This window comes from Crocuta crocuta, unplaced genomic scaffold (assembly GCF_008692635.1).
Source record: "Crocuta crocuta isolate KB4526 unplaced genomic scaffold, BGI_CrCroc_1.0 scaffold25, whole genome shotgun sequence".
In the NCBI taxonomy this organism is placed as follows: domain Eukaryota; kingdom Metazoa; phylum Chordata; class Mammalia; order Carnivora; family Hyaenidae; genus Crocuta; species Crocuta crocuta.
The window spans coordinates 19633707-19661253 of record NW_027532015.1 but is presented as its reverse complement, the minus strand read 5'-3'; the positions used below and the strand labels follow the sequence as shown (position 1 = coordinate 19661253).

Here is a 27547-nt window from a genome sequence, read left to right as displayed (position 1 = left end):
ATTCAGAGAGCTTAGAACAGTACATGTGGTGCTTACTTAGAGCTTAGAACATACAGAGAGCTTACAACAGTATGTGTGGTATGTGAGCTTAACCAATAGTGGCTCCTATTGTTATAAGCTGGAGAGTTTTGTAACATGAAAAGTGACTGCTTTCACTTATATGAGATTTTGGCTTAAGCTTTTAAAATGAAAGGTTCTGAATTTCACTGTTAGATCTTCATGCAATTATTAACCTAACTAATTAAAACTTTGAGTTTGGAGATATTTTAAAGTAACTATGAGAAGGGAAGGCAAAGCATGACAATTGGCTTTCCTAAACGTGCAGTGAAATCCATGGTCCATAGGAGCTATGGTTGCAAACAATAGCAAAGAATATTTTAAAGGCAATAAATAATCTAAGATAGAATTAACTTTCTCTGACGTGAATTTCAACAACATTGTTCACTTCTGAATCTCTAGTGAGTAGAAAACCGCTCATCGTAATAAGTGGTCCAAAAATACTTACTGAATCAACTGAAAAAACGTTACAGTGTACTATATGATACAGACTTATTTTAATGAGGTGACATTTAACCAACTCAGGCTCCCAGTGACTGATCATAGCTAAAATTTCAGCACCCACTTTGAAATTACGAACTTTCCTTATCAGAGATAACAAAGCGAGCAAACTACTATAGCTCCTGCCACATCTATCTACTTGAACATCATCTTCTGTGCATTTCTAATGAAGTATTAATGACTCCCAAAAGACACTTTATCTACTATAAAGCAGAAATGATCTCCTTATTTGGAAAAACACACACACAAAAAAAAAACCTCAACAAAAGCTAATATAAGTTGACCTTTAACCAGATAAAATTTCCCAAACTTACCATTTCTCCAAAACATCTGGCTATACGTGACAACTACTTTCAAGTAAGCAAACTACTAAAACCAGTTAGACATCATGAAGTAATGTAATAGAAACCAAAGGAGATTCATACTATTTGATGACAAATGCTATTTGAAAGTAGGGTCAAAAGAGTATTTAAGACAACTAATGTCTATGAACGCATACCTCCGTTCCAAGAGGAAACATATCCCAACACTGGCTGAAAGTGCATTTTTATTAGTAAATCATATTTTCTCACTGGTTTCCATTTCAAAAATAGAAACGTGCTCTCACAGACAGAATCCCCCTAGAAAATTAAGAGAAAAACATCCACAAAGCTCACCACCACAATTTGGCATTATGCGCTGGGCAGCTTGGGGTGGGGGTGGGGGGCATCCACACAGGGGCTGGAGTCAGACCTAGTCCCACCCTCATTCAACACCCTGTAGGCAGTTGGCTGTGACTACTGCATGTGACAAGCATGACAAGAGGCAAACCATTTAGTCTCCTTAACTGTAAAAGGAGGTCACAGGTATCACACAGCTCACCCTGAGGGTCAAGTTAACCCAATGAGACGGTACCCGTCAACGTGCCGAACCAAGCGCCTCACTCCTCCCTCCATCAGCTGAATCCTGTGACAAACTCTTCTTTCACTAGCCCACATCTAGCAAACATCAAAGTGTCTTCTAGATGCTCAGATTGCTTCTTTGCTATTCTCTCCCTCCCTTCTCAAGGAAACAGATATTTTTCATGCTTGATTAGATCTTAACTCCACATATGTATTACTTAAGCTTCCATTCAGCATCTCCACCCTTAATGAACTCAATGTTTGGCTGGAAAAACAAGAATGTAAAAATAGTGTGCGACATGTACTAAAAGCTGCATGTACAGAGTGCTATGGAAACACCAAGATCAGATGAGTAACACGGTCTGAGAAAAACCACAGCTTTACCAAGACTGTGGCATCTGAAATGAACCTTAAAGGAAAGGATTTCTTTTAAGGCATAGAAACAGCATATTCAGAGAACTTATTTTCCGCTTTGGATGTTTATAGAGTCAGATGGAGCCAGTTTCTACTCACACAATACTGGAGACTACAGGAAGCTGAAAAAAGTAACCCATCCTTAACAGAGAAGCCATGCAGTATGACTGCCAGTTATACTGTCCCAATAGCAGATGACCGCCAGAGCTTGCCAGGCTAAAAGGCTCAACATATTCTGACCCGGCATCTAATATGTATTAGTTCCTATGTTAACATATCATGAACACAACGATAAGTAACACATAAATCGTCTTGAGAACTTTACAGTCAAATGACAGAAAAAAACAAAAAGGAAATTCCCCCAAGGGAAAACAAAGTCCTGTGAATCTACCCCTTTAGAAATAACTAGCTACCTGGTCCAAAGAACACTAACCAATGGCCTGTGAGATAGCTTCATACAATAAATAGCTCTACTCAAAGACAAAGATTAAGCAAATGCAATCACATCTTCCCTGGGGAAGTTTAAATACAAGATGCACGTGCACGCGTGCACACGGTTCTCCAGCAAGGTGGTTACCAACACTGAGGTGAAGATAGTGAGAAATCCAATGAGCAGAAGCCAACGGTATCAGGAGGCAGACCTCTCATTGCCAAACATGTTCCCTTGGTCCCACTAGTCTCATGAGATGTCCCATGTATATACTCACACCCCCAAAAGGGGAGTAAGAATAGGATAAGGAAAATTGTGCTTAATGTATTTAACTACTAGGCATCCAGCTTCCTATTTACATGTAAGATACCCTGAGAAGTTCCACGGTGAAAAAAACTTGTTTCCCATCATTCAACCCAACGTTTCCCAAAATTATTTGGCTAAATAAAGCACTCTGTTATTTCAATACAACACTTACTACCTTACTCCACATCAGAATTACTGTTCTCCAAACCATCTATCTCAAGAAATGAGAAAAAAATTACCNTTAGCGGTGCCTGGGTGGCTCACTTCTTAACAGCTCTGTAACCCAAGGCAAGTTACTTAGCTTTGCCATGCCTCAGTTTCCTCTCTTTAAAATACAAATACTTATGGGGTGTCTGGGTGGCTCTTTCGGTTAAGCACTCGACTCTTGATTTCAGCTCAGGTCACAATCTCAGGATTCTGAGATTGAGCCCTGTGTCAGGCTATGTGCTGGATGTTGAACCTGCTTAAGATTCTCTGTTCTCTTCTCTCTCTTCTCTTCTCTTCTTCTCTCTCTCTCTCTCTCCCCCCCCCATCCAGCTCACCCTCTCATGCTCTCCCCAAAATAAAATAAAATAAAATAAAATAAAATAAAATAAAATGTCAAGTACAAATACCTACTGTATAATAGTGATAATTAAATGAGGTATATTTAAAGTGCTTAATAAAATGCTTGGCACTTTATATGTATTCATTAAAAGGCAGCTGAAATCACAGGACCTTTCTGAGCTGCCCTAAAACCAATTGATTTTAAATATGATTAAAGAGCTTTCACACTTATTTCATCCAATCTCATTTCACAAATAAGAAAACGAAGGTTACAGAGAGTTTAACCTATTTAACTTTTCAGTCCGATTTCCTGAATTTCTTTAGAAGAATAGAATTCTTACATGTGATATTCATAAACATTAGCACTCTGTATTATCAAGGAAGGCAATTTTCTATTACCATTGTTTTGACGTTTTTACAAACAACAATTTGCATTCTGTATCATGAAAAGACTACAAATATACACTTGTTAACCAAGCAGAAAATACAGATATTTTGTTTTACTATATGCACCTAAAATACCAGTGCAAGTGCCTGTCATGGCACTTTGGGGGTATTGTCCCAGATAAGAGGGCTGTGGATGTGCCAAGGCATACTCTCAATTTCTTTAACTTGATTTATTCCCAACTGTTAAAACACTACCTCTAGAAAATCCCAAATTCTCCTTCCCTATGAAATCTACTCCAATCTCCCAATATTCACCTTTCTCCTTCAAGCCACTGACTATACATCTCTGCTACTTATTCTTCTATTCTACTCTTTTTGCTATTACTTTTGGAGACTGAATTCTTTAAGCAAAAGTATGTCTTATTTTAACATCTTTTAGGGCAGCATTTCGTTGAGTAACCGGCTCACCAATAGGTCAAAATATATCCGTTGGATGGAATGGCTTGGTGCCATCACGCGGGCCAAAAAGTTGGCAGAGTGGAGTCTAGAATTCAAGCCTCTGGCTAGCAGTCTTACGCAATCTCCTGGATCTAGCTCATGGGCTCCCACCCATAGATATTCAAGAAACTAAACCGAACACACACTGCCAACTACACTCTGGGAGAGGAACAGCCGCAGACCTACATTTCATTTTCACAATTCTACATTGTACTTAAACTCTTGGTTAGTCATTAGAGCATTTCCAAATACTTCTTGGGAACTAGAGGAATAGCGAAAGCAGAAAAGGCAATCTCCCTCTTTCTCTTAAGGGCAGGCTATGGCCCACCGTTATGCAGGAAGGAGACACGGGGGTTTTATAGACTCTTTACAGTCCTTCGCGAAGACCTCAGTTTCACTGTTAATTTCCTCGTGCTAACTGAAAGCACGCTTTTGCTTTGTATCCCTTCTTACACTAGAATCTTCAGACTACAAACTGTGTCGATTGTTACTCTATGTAGCACCAACTTAATTAAACCATGAAAACCATAAACTTATTCATAAAACTTGCCAAATACACTTCAAAAAGAAATCTTACTTTCTATATTAAATGCTAACAAGCTTTATAATCTTTTTCCCTGTCTGCCTCTCTCTAAACCTACTTACAGCTCAAACCAGAAATATAAAATCAGTGGGCTGAAAAATAACTTTAAAAAGTCCTTTGGTCTGCCTTCCAGGTATCAGATATTTTTTCTCCCTATTTAAAGTCTACAGAATATATTAGAGATATCCAAAAGAGGAAAAAAGGTGGGGGGGGGGACCAAACGACAGTTTAGATGGGTTTACAATATACTATTCAAGGACTGAATTTAAAAAAAAAAGAAAGAAAGAAAAAAGAAATGCAATCTACAGCCGACCCAACTGAAGAAAGACAGGCTGAAATCTGAGAGGCCGACCAAAGTTCCCCGTGCCTGTGTGTTATTTGTGGTATTCACTGTTGAGGCCAAAACATGACATTTCTGGAGGCCTCTCAACTTAGAGGAATTTGTGCAACTGCTTACGCGGCAGACCCCAGTGGATGCCACACACCACTGGCGTTTTGTAAAGCACCATCACGGTCTCCGTGTAGGCCCCTCCACACTGCAGTTATTGTGAGCCGAGGACAGAGTGCTGGGAAGGGCACAATGCAATGCATACATTACACCCCTGGAGCTATGTATTTTGTGCTAGCTCTAAACTACACTATGCAAATACAAAAGGCCAAGGAAAGAAAGGTATGCAAAGAGCAAACACAACAACAGATACATTGTCATGCAATGGAAAGAATCAAAGAAGACCATACAGAAGAGGATAGAGAGTGTCTCAAATAGTCTAAGGCCATCATTTAGCAGATCATTCTTTTCCTACCAATCTGAGTGAGCTGTCAATACACCTCTGTCCCAAAGTGCATTGAAACCCCAACAAAAAGGGCGCCTGGGTGGCTCAGTCAAACAGCTAACTTCAGCTCAAGTCATGATCTGGTGGTTTGTGAGTTCGAGCCCTGTATCAGGCTCTGTGCTAACCGCTCAGAGCCTGGAGCCTGCTTCCCATTCCCTGTCTCCCTTTCTCTCTGCCTCTCCTCAAGCTCACACTTTTTCGCTCGCTTTCTCTCTGAAAAATAAATAAAAACATGAAAAATTTAAAAAAAAAGAAACCCCACCGAAAAGGAAGACGCCATATCCAATTATCGTGTGTGTTGAAAATTTAATGCCAGAAATAAATGAGTTATTTATTTATCATAAAGATTTTTAAGTTTCCCTGATCATTAATAAATTTGAAAACCTTTTCCAACTACTCAAAAAGATGTGTATATTATATATAAAATATGTATGTATACATAAAATGGGCACAAATATGCATATACATGTATAGACATGCACATATGTATCTTATTTTGTTTTTGTGGGTTTTTTTTAATATTTTTATTTATTTCTAGGAGAGAGAGAGAGAGAGAGAGAGAGACAGCGTGAGCAGGGGAGGGTCAGAGAGAGAGGGAGATACAGACTCCGAAATAGGCTCCAGGCTCCGAGCTGGCAGTCAGCACAGAGCCCGACGTGGGGCTCGAACCCACGAACCGCGAGATCATGACCTAAGCGAAAGTCGGACGCTTAACCGACTAAGCCACCCAGGCGCCCCAATATGTATCTTATTTTGAGTAGTTGAAAAGTTTGAAAAACTTTTTCATTAGTGATCAGGAAAACTGTACATATGTACATCCACAGATAGAAAAGAAACATACATTATCAAGATCATGTATCATGTAGGTTTCTTATAAGTCACCATAAGTAGAAGAAATTTTTCTTATGTAGTATTCAAGACTAGGCTACAAAAGGGAACAGGGGGAAAATAAAACCTGTCACAGGTCATTACAAAATTTCTATTGCTTTTCCATTACATAGGATTTAGGGGATTGGGACTGAACACTGAGCAAATTCTGCATGTTGTGGACATGAGCAATATAAAATATTGTAGTTTTAGATGGCAGAAACAAAAACAAAAATGCTGCTACTGAAACAAAAAAACACTAGACCAGAACAGACTGCACAATACCTTCTGGTAACTAAATCCTGTGACAACTTTAAAGGAAACCCTAGCAAAGCCAGAAGCATATAGAGGCTCACTTTTAATGCAAATCATATGCACACCTTAGCGAAGTCAAGGACAGAGGAGTGTGGCTGTCTTACACACTGAAAGGCCGTATTTCACGAACACCACGCTTCTAGGTCCATACAAGTATTTAGTATTTAGATAGAATGTTTCTCTACCCCAGTCAACTGACTCTTGAAATGTTTCAGAATTCTTAACTGAGCACACAATTCATCTCATAAGCAACCAAATAAGTTCAGATTATAAATAAGACATAAAAATAGGTTTCATTTCTATGCTATGTGGACCACAGCAAAAACAACAAAATCCTGCTATTAATGTTATAAACAACCAACAAAACACACTGTCAACCACAAGCTTGAGTCTATGGATATGGCCCTTCTTCCTCCCAAAGCAAGTAAGTGCTTAATTTTCAGTCTTAAAAGATGACATGTTGGAAGAGGGGGAGGCCTAGGTGGCTCAGTCAGTTGAGCATCCAACTTTGGCTCAGGTCATGATCTCCGGGCTCATGAGTTTGAGCCCCGCATTGGGCTTGCCATCAGCATGGAGCCTGCTTAGGATGCTCTGTCCCCCTCTCTTTCTGCCCCTCTCCTGCTCATGCTCGCTCTCTCTCTCTCTCTCCCTCAAAAATGAACGTTTAAAAAAAAGAGTAATATATTAAATTTTTAATCCTTCATCCACAATCACATTCTATATTTCTAAGGTGGTTGTAGTTTCTCTTTCCGGCAACCCAGAGGCTTTCATCAGCTTTCAGGACACAAGCATCAGCTCACTGACCAGAGGGCACCCCCTCGGAGGACTTCTGTCTCCAAGTGCAGAGCAGCCCTGAAAGGGGCTGTTCCAGAGGCCAGTTTCTATCCTTTGACCAGCGTGCTGGCTCCAGGGTAATCCCGCAGCGAACCCTCACCTGGGGGTGCAGCAAACTTCATCGAAGCCCCAGAGCGATGGACCTTGAAGCTTATTAAACAAACCCTATTTGTTAATGAAATGCAAATATCTGCACACAAGGTTTATACAAGGGATTATACTTCTTTTTTGGCTTTGTGTTTAAATGATGATAAACACCCCTGTCACTTCTAATATGTGTCATAAAAAGTGGTCCTTTAAATGCCTTCCTTTCATAATAAAAGTTTGATGAAATGGTATTGTATTGTAGCGGTTCAGGAAGAATCGTCTAAGTCTTCATTCACTCTAAGTGAATCGCTGACAAATAGCATGCAATTTCTGATATGCAAAATCCAACTACATTCCTAGAGTCTTGTTTATCTTGGTGGTAAAGTAAAGGAACTCATCTTTGACTTTTTTTTCCCCTCCCCCAATCCAACTGGTTATGGACAATGTCTCTCTCCTGCCTCTCTAACAAGAAGATAACCCTAGGACATTAAGCACTGATTTATTCAAAATTTCAAAATAAAATGGATTGTTTTTAAATCATGTGGTTTTTCCTTCCTCGTAAGACTACTAACTAAAATTCAGAGTCTAAGCAAGTTCTTTAAATTACCAAGGCACTGTGAATGTAGAAGTGGTATATATTTATATTACGGGCCTTCCAAGTCACTAAGTTATAGGTAAAATATAAAAATATTATTGGGAATTTATCCAAGGCATGGGATTTTATTACTTTCATCAAAAACTCAAGAAAAAAAGAAGGATCCTGAGAAAAATATAATCAGGGTTTTAAAATAGAACAATTGCAGCTCATGCTTCTCAAGCCCTTACTCTATACGGAGCATTGCTCAAAGCCAATCAGAACCAGACAGATTCGGCCACAATCAGTGAGAAAACTGCTGTCAAGTAGACCTAGACAGACACTTAATAAGACCTCCTGCAGTCTCCATGAAGGGTCTCTACTCCACTCACTTTCCAACCACTAGAGGAAAACACCTCGGCAGCCATATTCATATATCAACAAGGGGTAAGTCATGAATTCACCCTATACCTGGTAGCAGGGGTCTGTAGAGGGTGCCCGGCAGACAGTAAGTTACAGGCTTTCGGAGCAGTTCTGAACTCCTGTGCCTGGCATCAAACCCAGGATCTTGAAAGATGACACCCGGGCATCTGTACATTTTAAATTTTTGTATTAGGTTTTATTCTTACGACAGTTTTAGGTTCACAGAAATTGAGAAGGTACGGAGATTTCCCATCTACCCTCTAGCCTCACAGCATCGCCCCCTACCCACCGTGGTCAGCATCTGCGCATGTACATTTGGTACGACTGATAAACCTAAATTGACACAGTCATGATCACCCAAGTCCACAGTTAACATTAGGGCTCACCCTTGGGGTCGTGCATTCTGTGGGTCTGGACAAATGCATAATGACATGCGTCTACCATTATAGAGTAATGCCACTGCTCTAAAAGTCCTCCGTGCTCCTGAGGAGTCTGACCATGAGGCAAGGCAAAGGTCAGCGAACAGATCCCCTCTCCCAGAGTAAGACTCTCTGCCCTCACACTCCAGGTCTGTTAGCTTTCAGTCTGGCCAGGCACCATGCAATGCTGTACACTCACCTTTCTTCCCTTTCAAAGGCATAGGACAAAAGCTAGGACCCAAAGGAAAATACATCAATTGTTCAAGATTTCACTAAAAATCCTTTAAAACATGACTGGTTCACAGAGCCTGGTAATATAAAATTTATCTGACAATCTTTAATGACAACTATCTTTGAAACTACATTTGAAATAAAACGATCACCACATGGAAAAACACAAGACACACATTTGACCACAGATCTTATGTAAATCTGATCTTATCACAAACTGGGCCCAAAGAAACTATTCTTACCTCTAGTGGCCAGGAGTGTTTAAAATATGTTTTTTTTTTTTTTAACAATGGGCCAAAGTGGAAGTTATAATGCAGAATCATCTTAAAAATTTACTTTATTGCGGCTGCAAAACAGAGGGAAATAAGATCTGATGCAAAAAGGGTAGCCTCAAATTTTTTAGCAACAATAATTTTCTTATACTTCACTGCCTGAATTTCTGATTTTTGAACTCAATGACAAGCAACTTTTGGACAATCTGAGGAAAAAAACACATTTCATCTTGTGACAGCACAGTTTTTAAACACTGATCTGAGGCAACAGTGTTTCCATTCAGCCTGACATTTTTTCTCAAGTAAAAGTTTTTTCATTCCTGGTGGGTGACTAACAAACTCAAGTAAAACCAAAGAGAAAATGACAACAAGGCCTTTGTTCACCAGAGAGGTGGGTTGGGGGTGGTGGTGCTGGGTGAATCTTCCAGACTTTAGACTTAAAATACACATAAATGAACTAAGCTCTATGAGGAGAAAAACTGTGAGGTATCACAGAGAAACACGGGGCTTCAGAAGCAAGAAAGTTAGGAAGCGTTTGGGTAAGCACGGCTCTGAATGACGCCCCCGCTGAAGGCTACCTTCCCAGCAGTGTGTCCACCTGACCCAAAGATCCCATAAATCCAGCCTTCTAGACCCACACAGACTGCCTTGATTTCTTCTCGTGCCTTGGCTTGACTAGTGAAATTGTACCACTTAGGATTCTTTAGAGACAAGAAGTTTCTTTTAAAATGCAAATAATCTCTTAGAAGGCAGTACAGGTAATCAATCATTCACACACTGCAGTCATTCACTCAAATCACGGATGCTCTCATTACTTAGCTGAGAAATCTGCTACATTTGAGGAATGAGGAATTTAGATTCTAGAAGGAGAACAAGTACGCAGGAAGCATATAACATGTTTTTTTGTATTATACTGCAAAAGAATAATGTCATCATGAAGTAGGAACAAGAAAGTCTAAGGGAGAAAAAAGCACCAAAAGCTAGGAAAATAATCTAAGAGGAAGAAAAGATTTTAAGTTTTGGCTTGACTTAAATAGAGGTAGAAATTCTGTCCTTCACAAGTCAACCTGGAAATCTAATCATCTGTGCACTATTTCAATAGGAAAACATACTTTCTAAATAACTCATTTGCTGTTGTATGGCATGGATAATCTGTTTATGCACTGGAAACTTCCTTCATCATGCCTCTCTGCACTAGGTATTCGAATACCCATATGGTCAACTCCAAGCCATCCTGTATTATTTCTTCCCTAACACGCAAAGTGACATGTGACACCCATTTGAAATTCAGAATCTTTTCCAACAGAAATAATTTTTTTACCCGGCAAATAAGTGTCAGGTCAATCATTCTCCTTCCCAACTTCAACTCCACACTAAGCCTATGAGGTGAACAATATACCCAGTTATAAATACTGAAGGCCACAGTACAGTTTCTAAGAGAATTTGGAAACAGTATATCATTTACTAGAAAACCTAAGTAAAATCAATACACCTGAAAGATGAATGTTCTGACTGCAGGAGACCTAGGAATGCATGTCTAAAACACTAGAGAAAGACAGACAAACAGACAGACAGACAAAGACTCTGTGTGTGTGTGTGTGTGTGTGTGTCTGTGTCTGTGTGTCTGTGTCTGTGTCTAATCCCAGTCTACAGACCCAAATGGGCTTTTTGGAGGGCGAGCAGTGGGAAGAACAAAAAGTGAGAATTTATCAGTATCACTTGGAAGAAGGGCACCTGGTCTAAGAGCACAATGAATCTGGACCTTGGCAGATACACTCACCCTCCTCCGTCGGTTGAAGACACCAGTTACTCTGTTGATGTAATACCCCTTGCTGTGAATTTCATGTTCACAAAGACACCTTATGATTATCACCTGGCATCACTCAAGGACTTTCTAACTATGAAGAAAAGAATTAGTTGACCAATTGACGTACACAGTTCATTCTACCTGGCAGTTCTCTCTCCCTTAAATCATTCCCTGGCATTCTAATGACTCTGTTCACAGGACTGATCAGCAAGGGCCAGCTTTCTTCTCCCTGGCTGACTTGGGCACAGTGAATAAAGAATTAATGTGTGCCTAAAGCTGATAACCAGCCTCTGCACAATGATCTCCCAAGTCCTATCTTACTGAACCTCCTCTCCCTACACACACAACCCCCCCCCCCACACACACACACAGACACCAAACCCTGGGCATCCTACTGGTCTCCACCAGCACTGTGATCTTACTCTGCAAACTTCAAATATGATCATTATCTCCACAGAACTATGAAACACTGAGCAAGAGTGGGGCAGGGGAAAAAACAGTAATGGAGTTTCTTTTCACTTACATGGTGAGATATGTCCAGATTTTGAAACATTACAAAGTTGAACAAAAGTGCACTTTATATGGGAGAAGTACTGCACCAAGGTGGAGCTTCGTCCATGAACAGCCCACCCTCCCTCCATCAATTCCTATAGGGATAAGTGAGATCATATTCTATAAATTAAAAAGCTTTATAAATATGAGGCACTTGGGTGGCTCAGTAGGTTGAGCACCCAATTCTTGATTTAGGCTCAGGTCATGATCCCAGGGCCATGGGATTGAGCCCTGTGTCGAGTTCTGCACTGACTGTGGAGCCTACTTGAGATTTTCTTTCTCCCTCTCCTTCTGCCCCTCCCCCACTCACTCTCACTCTATTTTTAAAAGGGGTGGGGAGCGCCTGGGTGGCTTAGTCAGTTAAATGTCAGACTTCGGCTCAGGTCACGATCTCACGGTTCGTGGGTTCGAGCCCCGCGTCGGGCTCTGTGCTGACAGCTAGCTCAGAGCCTGGAGCCTGTTTCGGATTCTGTATCTCTCTCTCTCTGACCCTCCCCTGTTCATGCTCTCTCTCTCTCTCTCTCTCTCAGAAATATATAAAACATTAAAAAACTAATAAAAATTTTTTTAAAAAGCTTTATAGAAATGTTAACTTTGGATACTTGTCCCAATCACCACATCCAGAACAGATTCTTTCTATTGGAAAGGAGTCTGGAATCCAGCCTGAACATGGGAGCACAACCTTTGCCCTCTGCTCCGCGGGCTCTGACAAGGGAGTCAGAGGAGAAAGCCTATTCCTCCACAGTATCCCCAAGGCTTGGTCCAGAAACGTTTGGTGAACAAAATCACACACTTTATGTAAACAGATAATGACCCAAATCAAATGAATAAGAAATGAATTACACCTATTAATTACAAAAACCAGTATAACATATTTTAAGTAAACACCATCTCCATCTTTTCATTTCCTCCTACCTACCTCCACTCTGCCAAATTAAACCCACATGCAGAATAAAATGGATTATCCAGACACCTGCAGGAAATAATGAGGTAACAAAATAAACTAACAAAAGGCATCTGCAAGAAAATAATGAACAATGTCAAAATAGATGCTATTAAAGCTACCACAACCAATTAAAAGTCTTTTCATAGCAAGGTAACCTGAGAGCCTTCTGACAATTATGGTATGTGCTACATTGAGAGGGATGGCCTAACTCACTCGATCCTAATGATAAAATGTGGTCATTGCTCAAGTTTCCTAAGCAGAAAGTGGATTGCCAATTAAAGATGGGAAACTGAACATACATATTTACTTCTGCTCCCTACGGAAGCTACTTAGAAAAGAAAATGATGTAATGTGTACTCACACATGCACATACATATTTTTCCCCACCCTAATACAAAGGGAAAAATAGAACAGAATCCGTGCCAATGAAATTTTAGAGAGTAAACTGAAGAAGGTTGAGAGAGAAAGAGTCCATGGATTTATATTTTATGTTTTCTTCACAACCTCTCCTATAGATGGGAGCCCACCTCTACCATGATGTTTAGCAGAAGCAAACCCAGTGATNGGGGGGGGGAAATTAAGGCCAAGTCAAGAAAAGCCTTGGTCAAACCTAGCAATACTGACTTGCTTCTAACAATGGTTCCCATGCTATCCTTGACCAAAGAGGAAGGAGGCATTAAAATCTTTTCTCATAACCCCTTATTTCTGCTTGAATATTACTATCTAACTATTTTTAAATAGAAAATGTAATGGGCCAGGTGTTGCTGAGTTTTCCTAAACACTTAAATGCAAGCGCTCCTTTCTCCCAGTGAAGAGCTGCCAATTCCATCCCGTGAGAACGTGGTACTTCCATGTTCTCTAACCCATGAACGGTAGTTTATCAATGACATTCAATCCTACTCTTGCTTTGTATGTGAAGTTTATCCCTGAAAGTAAAGTTTATAAGCAGCTCTAGAGGAATAATAAGATATTTTTCTTTTTATCTTCCCAGCAAGAGTAGGAACCAAATCAGTATTGAGGATAAAAATTATTTCTGAACACGCAAGATATATTTAAATGAAAACAGTTTTAAACCAGGATTGTAAAATACTATGCAAATATTTTTTTTTTAATTCCTATTTTTCTCAAAAATTACATACCATCACCAAGGGACATGAGCAACCCAGTCATTAAAATAATTCCTAAGAGGGACACCTGGGTGACTCAGTTGGTTAAGCGTCTGACTCTTGATTTTGATTCAGATCATGATCCCACAGTTGGTGGAATCAAGCCCCGCACAGGGCTCTATGCTGATGGTGCAAAGCCTGCTTGGGATTCTCTCTCTCCCTCTCTCTGCCCCTCCCCTACTTGAGAGTACAACATTCATATACTCTCTCAAAAATAAAATTAAAAAAAAAATTTTAACTAAATAATTCCTAAGAAATGAAAATATAACTTCCTTTTGTTTAACTTTTTCTATTATTCACTGTGAATAGCAGAACTTGGCATAAATCTATGAAAAAGTATAATCTCTTTAAAAGTGACTAAAATGGTTAGAGAGAGGCTGGTATCAGACTTCTAGCCAGATGAGCCAACCAAATTTTTTTAAAGTATCTTCATTTGAATGTTGCTAAGTACCATTTCCATTAAGACTTATTTCAAAACCCAGAACCATCAACTTCTGTAGGCTAGCACATTCTCTGCAAAGTATTTGCTTAGAATGAATTTTGACATTTGATTCAGACAGGCTTTCTGTGCTACAGAAGAACAGCTTAGCACAGCGCTCTTGATTCACTTTAAACCGCCGCTGACAGAAATATGAAGAGAGATCAAGAAATATAACATCCTAAGACCCAGATTAATTTTCCTCTCTACGTAAATAACCAGGGGATGCAAAATCAGACTCAGACAGGTTAAAATGGTGTATTCCACACATGAAACACAGGTATGAGATGCAGTTAACAGGCAGAATGGGGCTTTTGTCTGGAGGTGCTCTAAGAGTTAAAAAAAGAAAAAAAGTTAAAAGTAATATTCCTTACAGCTTTTTTTTTTTAATGTTTACTTATTTTTGAGAGCGAGAGAGCGCACAAACGGGAGAGGGGCAGAAGGAGAGGGAGACACAGAATCCAAAGCAGGCTCCAGGCTCTGAGCTGTCAGCACACAGCCTGAGGCAGGGCTCGAACTCACAAACCATGAGAGCATGACCTGAGCCGAAGTCAGACACTTAACGAACTGAGCTGCCCAGGCACCTTTTCCTCATGACTTTTCTATCAGAGCCCATGTGTGACCGCTGCAGAACATAATGAACCAGACTATGAAAACAGCAATCTGGCAGGTCCTGCATCCTCTAGCCACCTTGAAGCAACTATTTTCTGGGTTAGTCCAGGGCATTCTGCACATCAGATTTTATTATGGTCTATTGTATTCAATCTCTTTTAAGACCCAAATGTTAGCATACTATATTACACTACTGTAAATATTAATGATAAATTCTGTCTATGTTTTTACTGGGCCGCAGAGTTATGAATCCCACTGGGGGAGGGACAGGATAGAACGAATGGCCCCAACATTTGTGAAAGAACAGGCTGAGGCAAGGGAAAGGCAGGATTCTCAAATCCCAGGCCCTTGCAGGCTCCTGCACACATCTCCAGTCTTGCGGGGGAAGGGAAAAGGGAGACAGAATCAGGGAGGAAAATATTTAGCAAAATTTCTATAGTTGAGAAATAAAACTATCACTTACATTGTCTTTAATTTCCTCAGGAGAGAGAGGTGACTAAAAATAAGACAGTAACAAAAACAGAGGTATTCTGAATTGTGTGTTTAACAAAAGATATTTTTCGGTTTTTATTGGCTGAGAGAAATAAGACTGTATACCTTCATTTGATGAATTCGGTCAAGGAGTTAAAAATTTTCATGCCAATATACATTCTGGTGCATGAGAAAAATGTATCTGAACCGATTTTAAGATAGAAATCTTATTCTGAAAATGAGCTTCTCACCATCTCTAATCTTAACCTTCATATAATTTTCACTCAAAACAGAAAAGCATTCAAAGACCTGGTGCCTGTTCTACCACTACCCTCAGGTTAGAGTGAAAACTTATTAAATGGTATTAAGTGGTAGATTATCAAGGAGCGAACTTGCCTGGCAATATGTGTGAGAAAGGGCCAGGAAGAGATGGATGTTGCCTTCAAAATTACGCCAAGATGATTACTCACAGTGAGAAGGTACTTTCAAGTGTCACTTTTAATGCTTTCAAAATACCACTGACGCAAGGCCAAGCCCCAGATTTTGAAACCAAAAGTGAGGGAACACAGAAAGGATAAAGCATGTGGTAGCATTCTTGACTGCCTACAAATGAAAACCATATCATGTTTTAATGTGCTCAGGAGGTATACTATTGAAAAGAGGCAGGGAATAAGGTATTAATTATATTCTCTCCAAGCCCAGCCTACACTCAGCCACCAAGCAACCTCCCATGGCGGCTCCCATTTAAGTGAAAGACTCTTAGGCTCCGGGAATCACATTCCCCTACAGGGCTCTGAGCTCCTAAAGAGCCAGGACCACATCTTACCCACCTCTACACGGCTCTCGCCAAGCAGTTTCACAGCCTTTTGTAGGAATTTCATTGTTTTCATTCATGTAAGCCCTTGAAGTGTTTCTACAAGAAGTTAACCTGATGTTTCTAAGTATTTAAAAAGCAGGGCGGTGGTAGACAGAAGTAGCAGTGAGGGGTGGGAAAAATACACATATTTACACATGCACCCAAATCTTTCTTTTCTAAATGGAGAGGGTGGAGAGAATTAGGGACAGAAATAAGCAACTTCAATCATTTAGCTAAGAAAGGAAGAAAAGTTTACACATATATAAGAAAGTAGAGAAAAATAAACCAACAATTATTTTCTATGAATAGAGTACAAAGTCCTGTGGTAAGGCCCTATGGGGAGAGAGAAGAAAGTCCTTTTTCTCAGGAACTAACAATCCAGGTGAAGAAAAAATATGAGAAAAATCAAACAACAATACAAGAGTTTAGCAGTTTTTCAACACAATACAAGCAACTCTTTCAGGAGGCAGAGTGCATGATTAATTGCCAAATTAACGGTGCAAACAAGTTCAGAGGAAGAAAGAAAACATTCTAGAAGCTGAATGTGAGTTGGATGTTAAACAATGGGGAGGGGTGGTGGGGCTAGGGAGAAAATCAAAATGCAGAGATGGTCTGATCAGAAACTTGAAGGAAAGAAAGATAGTTTAGGATGTGGCTGAACAGAAGAACAATTAGGCTGGCCAAGGAAAACTTCAAAAATCCAGTAGCTATAGAGATCAATAGAGATCAAATCCAATAGCTATAGAGATCATGTCGGGCTCTGTGCTGACAGCTCAGAGCCTGGAGCCTGCTTCAGATTCTGTGTCTCCCTCTCTCTCTGACTGCCTCTTTCTCTCTCTCAAATATAAACAAACATTAAAAAGAAATGAAAAATAATCAGCTCCAAGCTCCTAATCCATATTTAAATCTAACACTTTAATGAGAGTGTATAAAGGGCCACAACTTCTAGATCCTCCGAAAGTATGCAGATGGTTAAAACTATTTAACTAATAGGGCACCCTGGGTGGCTCAGTGGGTTGAGCATCCAGCTCTTGATTTTGACTCAGGTTATGCATGATATCATGGTTCTTGGGATGGAGCCCCACATCGGGCTCCACGCTGACCATATGAAGCCTGCTTGGGATTCTCTTGCCACCTCACCCCCTGCTTTTACGCCCTCCTCCCCCAAAAATAAATATTTAAAAAAACCAAACTAATAAACCTAGTTAAGGGTCAGTGCTAGAGGTCTGAAAGAACCACCTTGGAGAGTGAAAGCAGAATAAGCAATGAAGTAACTAAATAAAACACACTCAGAAGCAATAATAATCAAATTGGACTTCTGAGACCAGTACTCTACACAAGACAAGATGACCTTGACACAGTCTACTTTCCGATAAAGACTTTTTATCATCAGAACACTGACGAAAAGAGCCTACAATCTGATCGCCTTATTCATAGCACTAGGGAAAAAATGGTACTGGCATTTGTGTGTGGGCAGAAACAATGGCCTCAATTCTCAGACTAAATCAACACGTGGGAACAACTTTCAGAGGCCAGAGGAAAATGTGAGCAACTCTAGCTCAGAACACACATTCACTCTTGCTCCCAAAGTCTTGCAGGGACTCTCACATTTATTTTCAGACTTAAAAATATATATATATACAGACTTATCAGCTTTAGTAAAACTAGCTCAATCAGAGAAACAGAGGAAGCAAGTATTTTTATTCTTACTTTGCAATCTGAGAATAGAAGGAAAAAAAGAAGAAGTGACTGCCCCAAGACAACCAGAGTCAAAAGGAAAGGAAACCTGGGTCTCCTGACTTTATATCCACGGCTTCAACCAAAACTTACTGTATTTTATTTGTAGAAAAAAGAGCTTTACCACACTGAGTATAAATGACAAGTGGCAATTATCGCATCACGCAAGTCCCATAGCTAAGTCTCTGGAACAAGTATGTAGAGTCTGGGAGATTCCCTAAAATTCTTTCCATTCAAATTCTGGTACCAAAGGAGCTTGTCACATGCCATCAAATATCCCAACATGATAAAAACAGACATAGCAAAGAACAGAAATTATAGTTTTTCATTAAAAAACATAATCCTCAAAGTTTTTTATTATCAATTACCAACTGATAATAAAATTTTAGATTAATTATCAATTACTATAAGATGTAAAGTATAATATTCACTAAACACAATGAAAAAATACTTCACACAAAGATTTAGGACAAATGCACACAGACAGACGAGGCCTTGGGTCAAAATTAATGCATGGTTTAGCAATAAGCCTATTGTTACATAAGCCAAAAATAACATTAATTAAAGTCAAGCCACTTCCATATTATTTTTTTCAGTTAACTATAATCGTTCTCTAAAAATGCCCTCTCATCCAACATTCATGCTCACAAACAGTATGTGTGAGGCATTTGTATCCACTTATTAACAACATATATTCTTTCCTTTCAAAAGAATGCAGACTCCAAAGACAATAATTAGTTTTGGAAAACGGGGCTGCCTTGGTTCCCTGGGCATCTTCTTCATTTAATTCCTGGGGTTCAAGAAAGAATGGTTCCAGATGGCACACAGGAAAAAACAATGTGGAAACAGGAGGCCATAAAATGAACAGAACAAGGAATACAGGGACAGAGAGGGGCACATGGAGATCTTTCTATTTTAAGGAAGCAATGTGAGAAATAGATCATGTTAGGACAGACACCAAACTAACAATAATATCCCCAAGAATTATCTTTCTTAAGAAAAATTACTCATGTAATACAGTAACAGTTAGCTGTATGAAATGACTCAAAAGGGGAGCTTTTTTGGACTAAAGGTACTGACGGGCACAAACAGGAAACCTTTCCCAGTGCTCTAATTGAACGGATGAAATCATTTCTATAAAGACCACTGATGTGCATCTTTAAAAATGTGGTGAATAAAAAGTTCCCCCTAAATTAACTGCAGCCACACAGCTACCTACTATGTTCTGAAACCTAAATAGTATTCTTGACCTTGCTAGGTCCTGTGTCCCAATGACTTTACAACCTCTTCCAGCTCATTTTGCTCTACAGATGAGTTTTAATCTTCTCATCCTGGCATTTGAATGCCTTCTAGAACCCCATCTAACTCTGTAAGGTCTCTAAAAGCTAGGTCGTCCCAACTCTTCCAGGCCCCTGAAAAGGCCATGCTTCCCTCTACTGTTGTAGGAGCCCTAAGGTGAAGACAATCAGGCCCTCTCCAGTGGGAATGCTACAATCTAAAGTTCTAGTTGAAAATTAGACACATGGACATCCAAAACAAAAAGAAACAATAATAAGAGGCATCTAAAGAGCCATGACAGACATCATCTTTAATGACAGTCAACAGATGGAAACAAATCTCATCTCCCAAACTAAATAAAGTGAAAGTATTTATCTCCCACATTGTATTTATCTTCCTCGAGTGCTCACAAGTACATGAATAGCTACGGTTTCCCACAACACACTTCCCCAAGTAGTCCTTAGACACCAATTTCCGGTCTAAAGCTACAGAACTACAGATAAGCAGCGTCAGCACATCATCCAATCTGTTGAAGGTCAATACTGGAATGGGAAACATGAGAGCACTCAAATCATGTGACAGCTGCCCTCTGGGCTCTGCTCCCAAAGAGGAAGTAACAGCAGATCTGATGAGTATCAGACCCATACTAATGACACTGAGCAAGCACCAGAGAACCAAAATGGGAAGAACAACCAAATAAAAGAGAATTAGCCAAGATAGGTAATAACAACCTATAACATTTGCATTATGATAAGAGCTATTATGATGATGAGTTATGGCCTGTGGTCAAATATAAAGTCACTGCCTAGACAGGATGCTAGTGAACTGTGGGTACAGAAAATCTGCTATGGCATCATATCACTAAAGTCTCCTGATTTCGTTTTGCTTTGTACCTGAAAGGAGAAAAAGTTTACTCAACACATATATGCTACACGTTTATTTCAAATTTATCTCTTGTCCTCAAAAGTTCATTTTGAATGATATATGAAGTAATCGTTTATTAACTGAAAAGTCAATCTATCTGTACATTAATACAGTCATAAAAATAAAGACTCCTGTGCTTTTGCAACCAATTTAACTCGAGGTGAATTTAACTTTGGTTAACTGCAAACTTTGGTGCATTAACTCTGCATTCTTTTCTCAACTCTGCTTCAAGCAACTGGACAACTTCGTTCCCCATGAGTAGCAGAGTCCTAGAAGAGAGAATGGCCGTACACAGATAAGAATGTTATTTTGTACCATTCCATAATGAGATCTGACAACAAATGAGTGCTAAACAGATGGGAAAAAAGGGGTAGGCACAGTGATTAAGATTAGACTTTGTTAAGTCAAGTGTGTCTATAAAACATTTAAATATCATGTCATTCCTAAAAGAGAAACAATAAACAAAGAAAAAAACCAGACAGCCCAAAATTAGATGACAGGACAAGGCTACATATATCATACAAAATAGCTAGCATAAACTCAACAGTTAAAAGACAGAATTCTCNTTAAAAAAAAAAAAAAAAAAAAAAAGGACACAATGTTTAAAAACAAAGAAATGGGAAAAGATAGTCAGAAAGTCCAGGCAAATTCGCAAATCCTAACCAAAATAAAGGCAGTACAGTAAAATTAATGTCAAAATAAATGTTAAGGTACTATATGATGGTAAAAAGGGGAAAAAGATGCCAAGAATACACAATTTTGCACAGGTTGCCATCTAATAATCTAGCCTTAAATTTTATAAAGCATAAACTTTATGAAGAGAAATTATCAAATCAACAATTAACAGGGAGAGATCTCAACACACCTCTCATATTAGTTGATAAATAAAGCAGTTAAACAATGAACAGAGACATAAACAACATGAGCCACATAACTTAGTAAGACTGATCCAGGGACGCCTAGGTGCCTCAGCCAGTTAAGTGTCTAACTTCGGCTCAGGTCATGATCTCGCAGTTTGTGAGTTCAAGCCCCCTGTAAGGCTCTGTGCTGACAGCTCAGAGCCTAGAGCCTGCTTCAGATTCTGTGTCTCTCACTCTCTGCCCCTCTCTCCTCACACGTTGTCTCTCAAAAATAAACATTAAAAATTTTTTAAAAATGTAAAAAAAGGCTGATCCAAACGACAGATCTGAACACCTATGCTAACAAGGACAGAATATACTTTTCCAAACTCAAAAAGAACTATTACAAAAACATACTATAGATTAGCTTGCAAAATAAGTCTTAACAAATATAACAGATCCCACAAGACATGGACATATATACGGAAAACACGCACCTGCTTTAGAAATTTAAAAACACTTATAAAAACTTCAGTGGTCAAAAATGACCCATTTAACAAGATGCAGAAATATTAAGAACTGAATGGCAATGAAAAGCCCCATACTCAAAATTTGTGCACTCAACAAGAGATACTTGAAGGGAAACCTAGAGCTAGGAAAGCATATATTTACTTGATATTCCACTCAAGAAATTAGAAGAAAAACAGGGTAATCACAAAAGAAAAATCAAGAGAGAGGGGGAAAATGTTATAAAAAAGAAAACAGAAACAACAAAACCAAGTTGTTTCTTTGAAAAAGAATTAAAATGGTTAACTCTATAGGATGTATAATAAGGGGGGAGAAAAGCAAGTAACAGTAGAAATGAAAACTGCACAAGATGAGAATACGATGAAAAACTTCATGCCAATAGATTTGTCAAATTAGATGAAATGGACAGTTTCCTCTGAAAATATGAATTACTATAACTTAAGGAAAAACAGAAACAGGCTGTTAAGTATAAGGAAATCGAAGCAATGATTTAAAAAAAAAATAAAAACAAAACCCACCCAAACCCACTCTCCAACCCTACTCTTTTCACCAGGCCAAGACAGTTTTAAAGGCAAATTCTACCAGATCTCCTAAGAACAGATAACCCCTAATTTATCCAAACTTTTCCAGAGAATATTAAAAGGGAAGCAAGCTTATGAGGCTGTTATATTACTTAGTTAACAAAATCTCACAAAGCAGATAAAAGGAAATTAAAGATATTATATGCAAAAACCCTAGACTGAAAAATACTCATGAATGCCAAATCAGCACTAACAAGTAGAGACAATGTGGAAAAATTCAATTCAGGGCTTACTGGCTGGAATTTTTTTTTTTTTTTTTTTAACATTTACTTATTTTTTGAGAGAGAGAGTGCCAGCAGAGGAGGGGCAGAGAGAGGGGGAGACACAGAACCCTAAGTAGGCTCCAGGCTCCGCTTTCAGCTCAGAGCCTGCCGTGGGGCTCGAACTCATGGCCCACGAGATCATGACCTGAGCCAAAGTTAGACACTTAACTGACTAAGCCACCAAGGCGCCCCACTGGCTAGAATTTAAACTAGCACAACTGCTTTGGAGATCACTTTGGCAGGATCTGGGAAAACAGAGGAAGCAAAAATGCAATCAACCAAGGGAGCAATTCCACTACATCTACCCTAAAGAAACTCTCGCACGAGGAAACAGGGCAAGGTGTATGATTAGGATCACTGGAGCAATGGCCGATACACTACATAAAGAAAAGGAGCCTCAGTCCAGGAGTGGATAGACTGGTTTAGTCACTCAAAGGAAACTACACAGCAGTTAAAAAGAACAAAGTAGATTTGTACATGGTAAAAAGATGTACTGAGCAAGAGATGGGAACGAGACTTGAGCAAGATTTTGGTTCCTAAAATAAATTAAATAAATACATATATAAATAAGTAAATAAATCTGAAACACATGGCAAAATGGGAACATCTGAGTAAAATTTTTATGGGGAATATACAACTGTCCATTTTTTTCTAGATTTTTGTAGTTTTTACATATATCAGGACTTTAAAAGATAGAGAACAGAAATCGATTTAAACCATAAAGCACACTGGTAAATCCTGAGGTTTGGTGATAGAAAGAACTTCAGAGATAGCCAGGACCTTCTGAATTATCTAAGCAATCTTATATTCCAGAGGTGAAGTCAGTTTCTGGACCTTGATCTGGCCCAGAGTGATTGAATAAATGGCTCAAGGTCACATAACAAGTTGCCATCAAGTTGGTTCTCAAATTTTCAACTCCCTAGCTTCTAGGATAGGCAGGAAAAACCAGGGACATATGGTCAAATGTAACTGAGTCAAGTTCACACCATCATTCTATTATTTTCTTTACTGTTCCCTGAGACACATAGTTATCAGTCTCCTTCTGCCCTTCCCAGCTCTCTCTCAAAGCTTCAAGGATTTTTAATTCTCCTTTGCCACTCCTGTTCTTGAAATAAATGAAATACATAAACGAATGTAAGTACAACAGATAAAATAAAGGACCATGAATCATTCATCTCAGCACCCTCCATACCTTTTATTCTAATACAGGTTTAAATATATAATAAAATTCTGTTCAACTAGATAGGTCAATTTCATCAAGCTGAATGTTTTCATTACAGTTAAAATATAACTTCTGTTTTTAAAAAGAATGTGGGGGCGCCTGGGTGGCTTAGTCGGTTAAGCGTCCNAATAATAAAATAAAAAGAATGTGAAGAATTAGGAAGAAATAATTTTAATATTTAATAGGTGAGAAGACCAAAGACTACTATTTAGAGACCATATTTTAAAGGAATAAAATAGATCCCACATGTAACAAATAAAACAAGGTAGTTCAGTGGTCAGGTTCATGACGTCCAGAGTCAAACTGCTAGATCTGGAATTCTGGCTCACCTACTAATAATTGGCATGAAACTCTGAGCAAATTACTGAAACTCTCCCAGCCTTACAATCCCCACTGTCACAGTGCCAACACCCATAATAATACCTACCTCATATACAGTCTTGCAAGTGTTATGTGAAATAATAGTCCATTCGAAGCACTTGACACAGTTGTTCAGTGGATATCAGCTATTAGCACACATTGTTGTAAATAAAGTAACTTAGCTATGACAAGCAATAAGCTCTGACGAAATTATAAGGCACTAGATGCTTTAAAAAACTATATTGGTGGTGTGTCTGGGTGGATCAGTAGGTTTAGCATCTGACTTCAGCTCAGTTCATGATCTTACAGTTCGTGAGCTCAAGACCCGCATCAGGCTCTGTGCTGACAGCTCTGAGACTGAAGCCTGCTTCGAATTCTGTTTCCCTCTCTCTCTGCCTCTCCCCCATTCATACTCTGTTTCTCTCTCCCCCAAAAATAAATAAACATTAAAAAATATTTTTTTAATTATATGGGTTTTGGTCACCTCCATGCTAATAAATTATATGCTTTACAAATCATGAGTGTTTTAATTAAACGAAACTGAGTAAATGAGCTCGATTTTCAGTCATTAGCAGACTCGGGATAAAAAACACTTAGGGGTAAAGTCCTGAAATTATCATGACTCTGAAATATCAACCTAGTACTACTAGTTCTCTTCAGGTGAAACCCTTATAGACAAGGGTAACAGTCAAACTACTCAATGCCCATTCAGAACACACACCAGCCAATACACATGACCAGTACAAACTAGCAGACCAGCCCTGATTCCACCACTAAGGATCAGGAAATATTGTTTGTAATGGAAATGACCCTCTCGTATGTTTTCTTGTTTTTTATTTTTTAATTTTTTTTTTTAACATTTATTTATTTTTGAGAGACAGTGTGAGCAGGGGAGGGGCAGAGAGAGGGAGACACAGAATCCGAGATGTCAGCACAGAGCCCGACGCGTGGCTTGAACTCCCAAACCACGAGATCATTACTTGGGCCAAAGTTGGACACTTAACCGACAGAGCCACCCAGGCGCCCCTCTTGCTTTTTAAAGCACAACTGACAAACTAGCTTATAGGAACCCAAAACTCTACACACTGTGCCAGCCCACAAGTGAGGGCTATATGTGTTTATCCTACACATCAAAACAGTTATCCAAACAGCACCCTGTCTCACCTCCAGGTCACAGCTATACTCGGTGCCATCTAGGAGGGTCACTTTACACTGGACAGTTTTGGTCTTCTTGGTGGCTTTCTGAGCAGCCTTCTCTGATTTTAGCTCATTGGTCTGCACTTCCTTGGTCTCCCGCTTTGCTTCTTCTGATTTGTCTTCCTGTATTTCCTTAGCCTTCTCTTCTCTTTCTTTACTTACTTCTTCAGCAGGCTATTGATGAAAAAAAATGTAAGTTCATACTAAAGTTAACCAATTTCCAGAAGACAAAGTATTAGAAGTAAAATCTTCAGTAGGAATTGTAATTTTGTTACAAACACTGTCAACCTACAATGTTAAAAGACTTCAAAATTTTGCTAGAAAAGCTATTTCCCCAAATCTCCCTTCCCCCAAATCTCCCTTCCCCCATTTTCTCATTTCACCAATTTGGTAATTTCAGCATTAAGTGAGTAGAAGAAACTGCATTCTGGCAACTAAAACTTAAAATATCATTTCAAATAACAGGCTTCGTTAGACAACCAAAATGTTCACACATACAAATCTATTCCTTCCTACTCACTGAACACTGCCATACATCAAATCAAAGAGGTATATAACAATCCATATTACTTAAAAAGGAGAGGTGGTTGGATTCTGAGTATCTGTTTAACCTTCAAACAGGAAGATACATGAATTTTTTTTTTATATAGTTTGCATATACAGTTAATTTTTTTTTTTGGCCTTATTATTTGGGAAAGTTTTTAAAAAGAAGTACCAAGAAGGCTGTAGCAGACCACTCCAAGACCCATATTCCAGATAACAGTGAGCCAAAGTAGTATCTGAATACAAGAAGTCTACTAAAAAAAAAAAAAATCCTTTTTGTCATGTGGTTAAACATCAAGCTCAAGGGCACTGGGTGGCTCAGTCAGTTAAATGTCCAACTTCAGCTTGGGTCATGATCTCTTATTTTGTGAGTTTGCCCCACAGTGAGATCTGCACTCAGTGTGGAGCCTGCTTGGGATTTGCTCTCCCCCCTCTCTCAAAAATAAACATACATAAAAAGAGAGACAGAGAGAAGAGTGACAGAGAGACAGAGAGAACAGAGAACATGAAGCACTAATTCCTAATCACTTCTCAAACATACCTGTGCTGCAGGACCGCTCACTGAAGGTTTCTCTTCCTTGACATCAACTTTAATTTCCTGTTGTTTTCTCTGAGCGGTTTCCCCAGCATCACCCTTGGCCTCCCTCTCTCCTTCAGGAAGAGATTCTTCTTTATCTAAAATCTCCTCGGCAACAGCTTGGGTAGCCTCTTTTTTATCTCCTCCATCTTTGGCCACTACTAAAGTATAGGACTTTTGTTTCTTGAGCCATGGGGGTATGAATCGAGAAATTCCCCTGCTCTCCGATGGATCCTTCTCTCTCTTCTGGCGGTGTGGACTACTTTGGCTTTCAGCTGCAGGAGATGACTGGGAACCTTTTTCTTCCTCTGGATCGGAGGACTGATTCTGCTGATTTTCTGCTACTTCTTTAGGTTTCTCCTTGGTTGTATCTGCATCTGCTCCTAACTGTTCAGGTTCTTTCTTCACTTCAGACGTGGAGCCTACTTCAGTGGTCATGGTTAGAGTTTATGCTGTAAACAAAACAAAACCACAAAATATTATTTTATAAACTCTCTCAGTTTTAGTTTGGAGGGAAGGAACAGGGTACAGAAGAATGAGAAGGGAAATGGCAAAGAGACAATAGGAAGAAAATAGGTCAAGAAAAAAGGTTCATAAGCACAAGAGAAAAATAGAGAATTCTAAGAGTAGCAATCTCCATCAGAATTAAAGAACCAAAGGTAGCATCTCAATAGAATTAACTGATTCTGTACTGATAGGACTTAAAATCATGAAGGGCCTAGGTGATTACTTTTATTAAGTTTCATCTAGCCATAAAAAATTTACCTCCCCCAAAATCCCCCCCCTTTTTTCTTTTTTAAGAAAAATCACTTTCCTCTATACTTGATATACCTTATTCTATCACACAAAAATGTTATTGATATGTTAGCAAGTACGGAGACAAATTTCACTGCAATTCCACACAGCGAAACCAAAATATTGGGTAGCATAAAGATGAATTTTAAATATGGAGTGCTTAATAGTGAGAAAATTAGATCTAGGGGGAAAAAGGTATTCATTTTTGTTCCAAAATTAAATCCCATTATTCACCAGCATTATTTCAGTGCAAAAGTTAGTTTTCCAAGAAAAGTACTCAAACTATGATCAAAATTCTAACCCTCCACCCCACCCAAACTCAAACACAGTCTTCTTTGTAGATGCAATTACAAGTAT

General features: G+C 39.0%; 1 protein-coding gene across 12 annotated transcripts in view; it reads right to left on the bottom strand.

Annotated features, from left to right (window-relative positions):
* EPB41L2 (erythrocyte membrane protein band 4.1 like 2) overlaps positions 1–27547 on the bottom strand; it is a 164433-nt gene that overhangs the window by 95380 nt on the left and 41506 nt on the right. For all 12 annotated transcript variants that reach the window (XR_013338066.1, XM_077775973.1, XM_077775965.1 and 9 more), the window contains exons 2-3: positions 26360–26847; positions 25243–25449 (exon numbers count right to left, since the gene is read on the bottom strand). Coding sequence is in view for 11 of the 12 variants with exons in the window: in XM_077775973.1 (XP_077632099.1) it covers positions 25243–25449; positions 26360–26833 (681 nt within the window). In the remaining variant the exon portion in view is untranslated. The remainder of the gene's footprint in view (positions 1–25242; positions 25450–26359; positions 26848–27547) is intronic.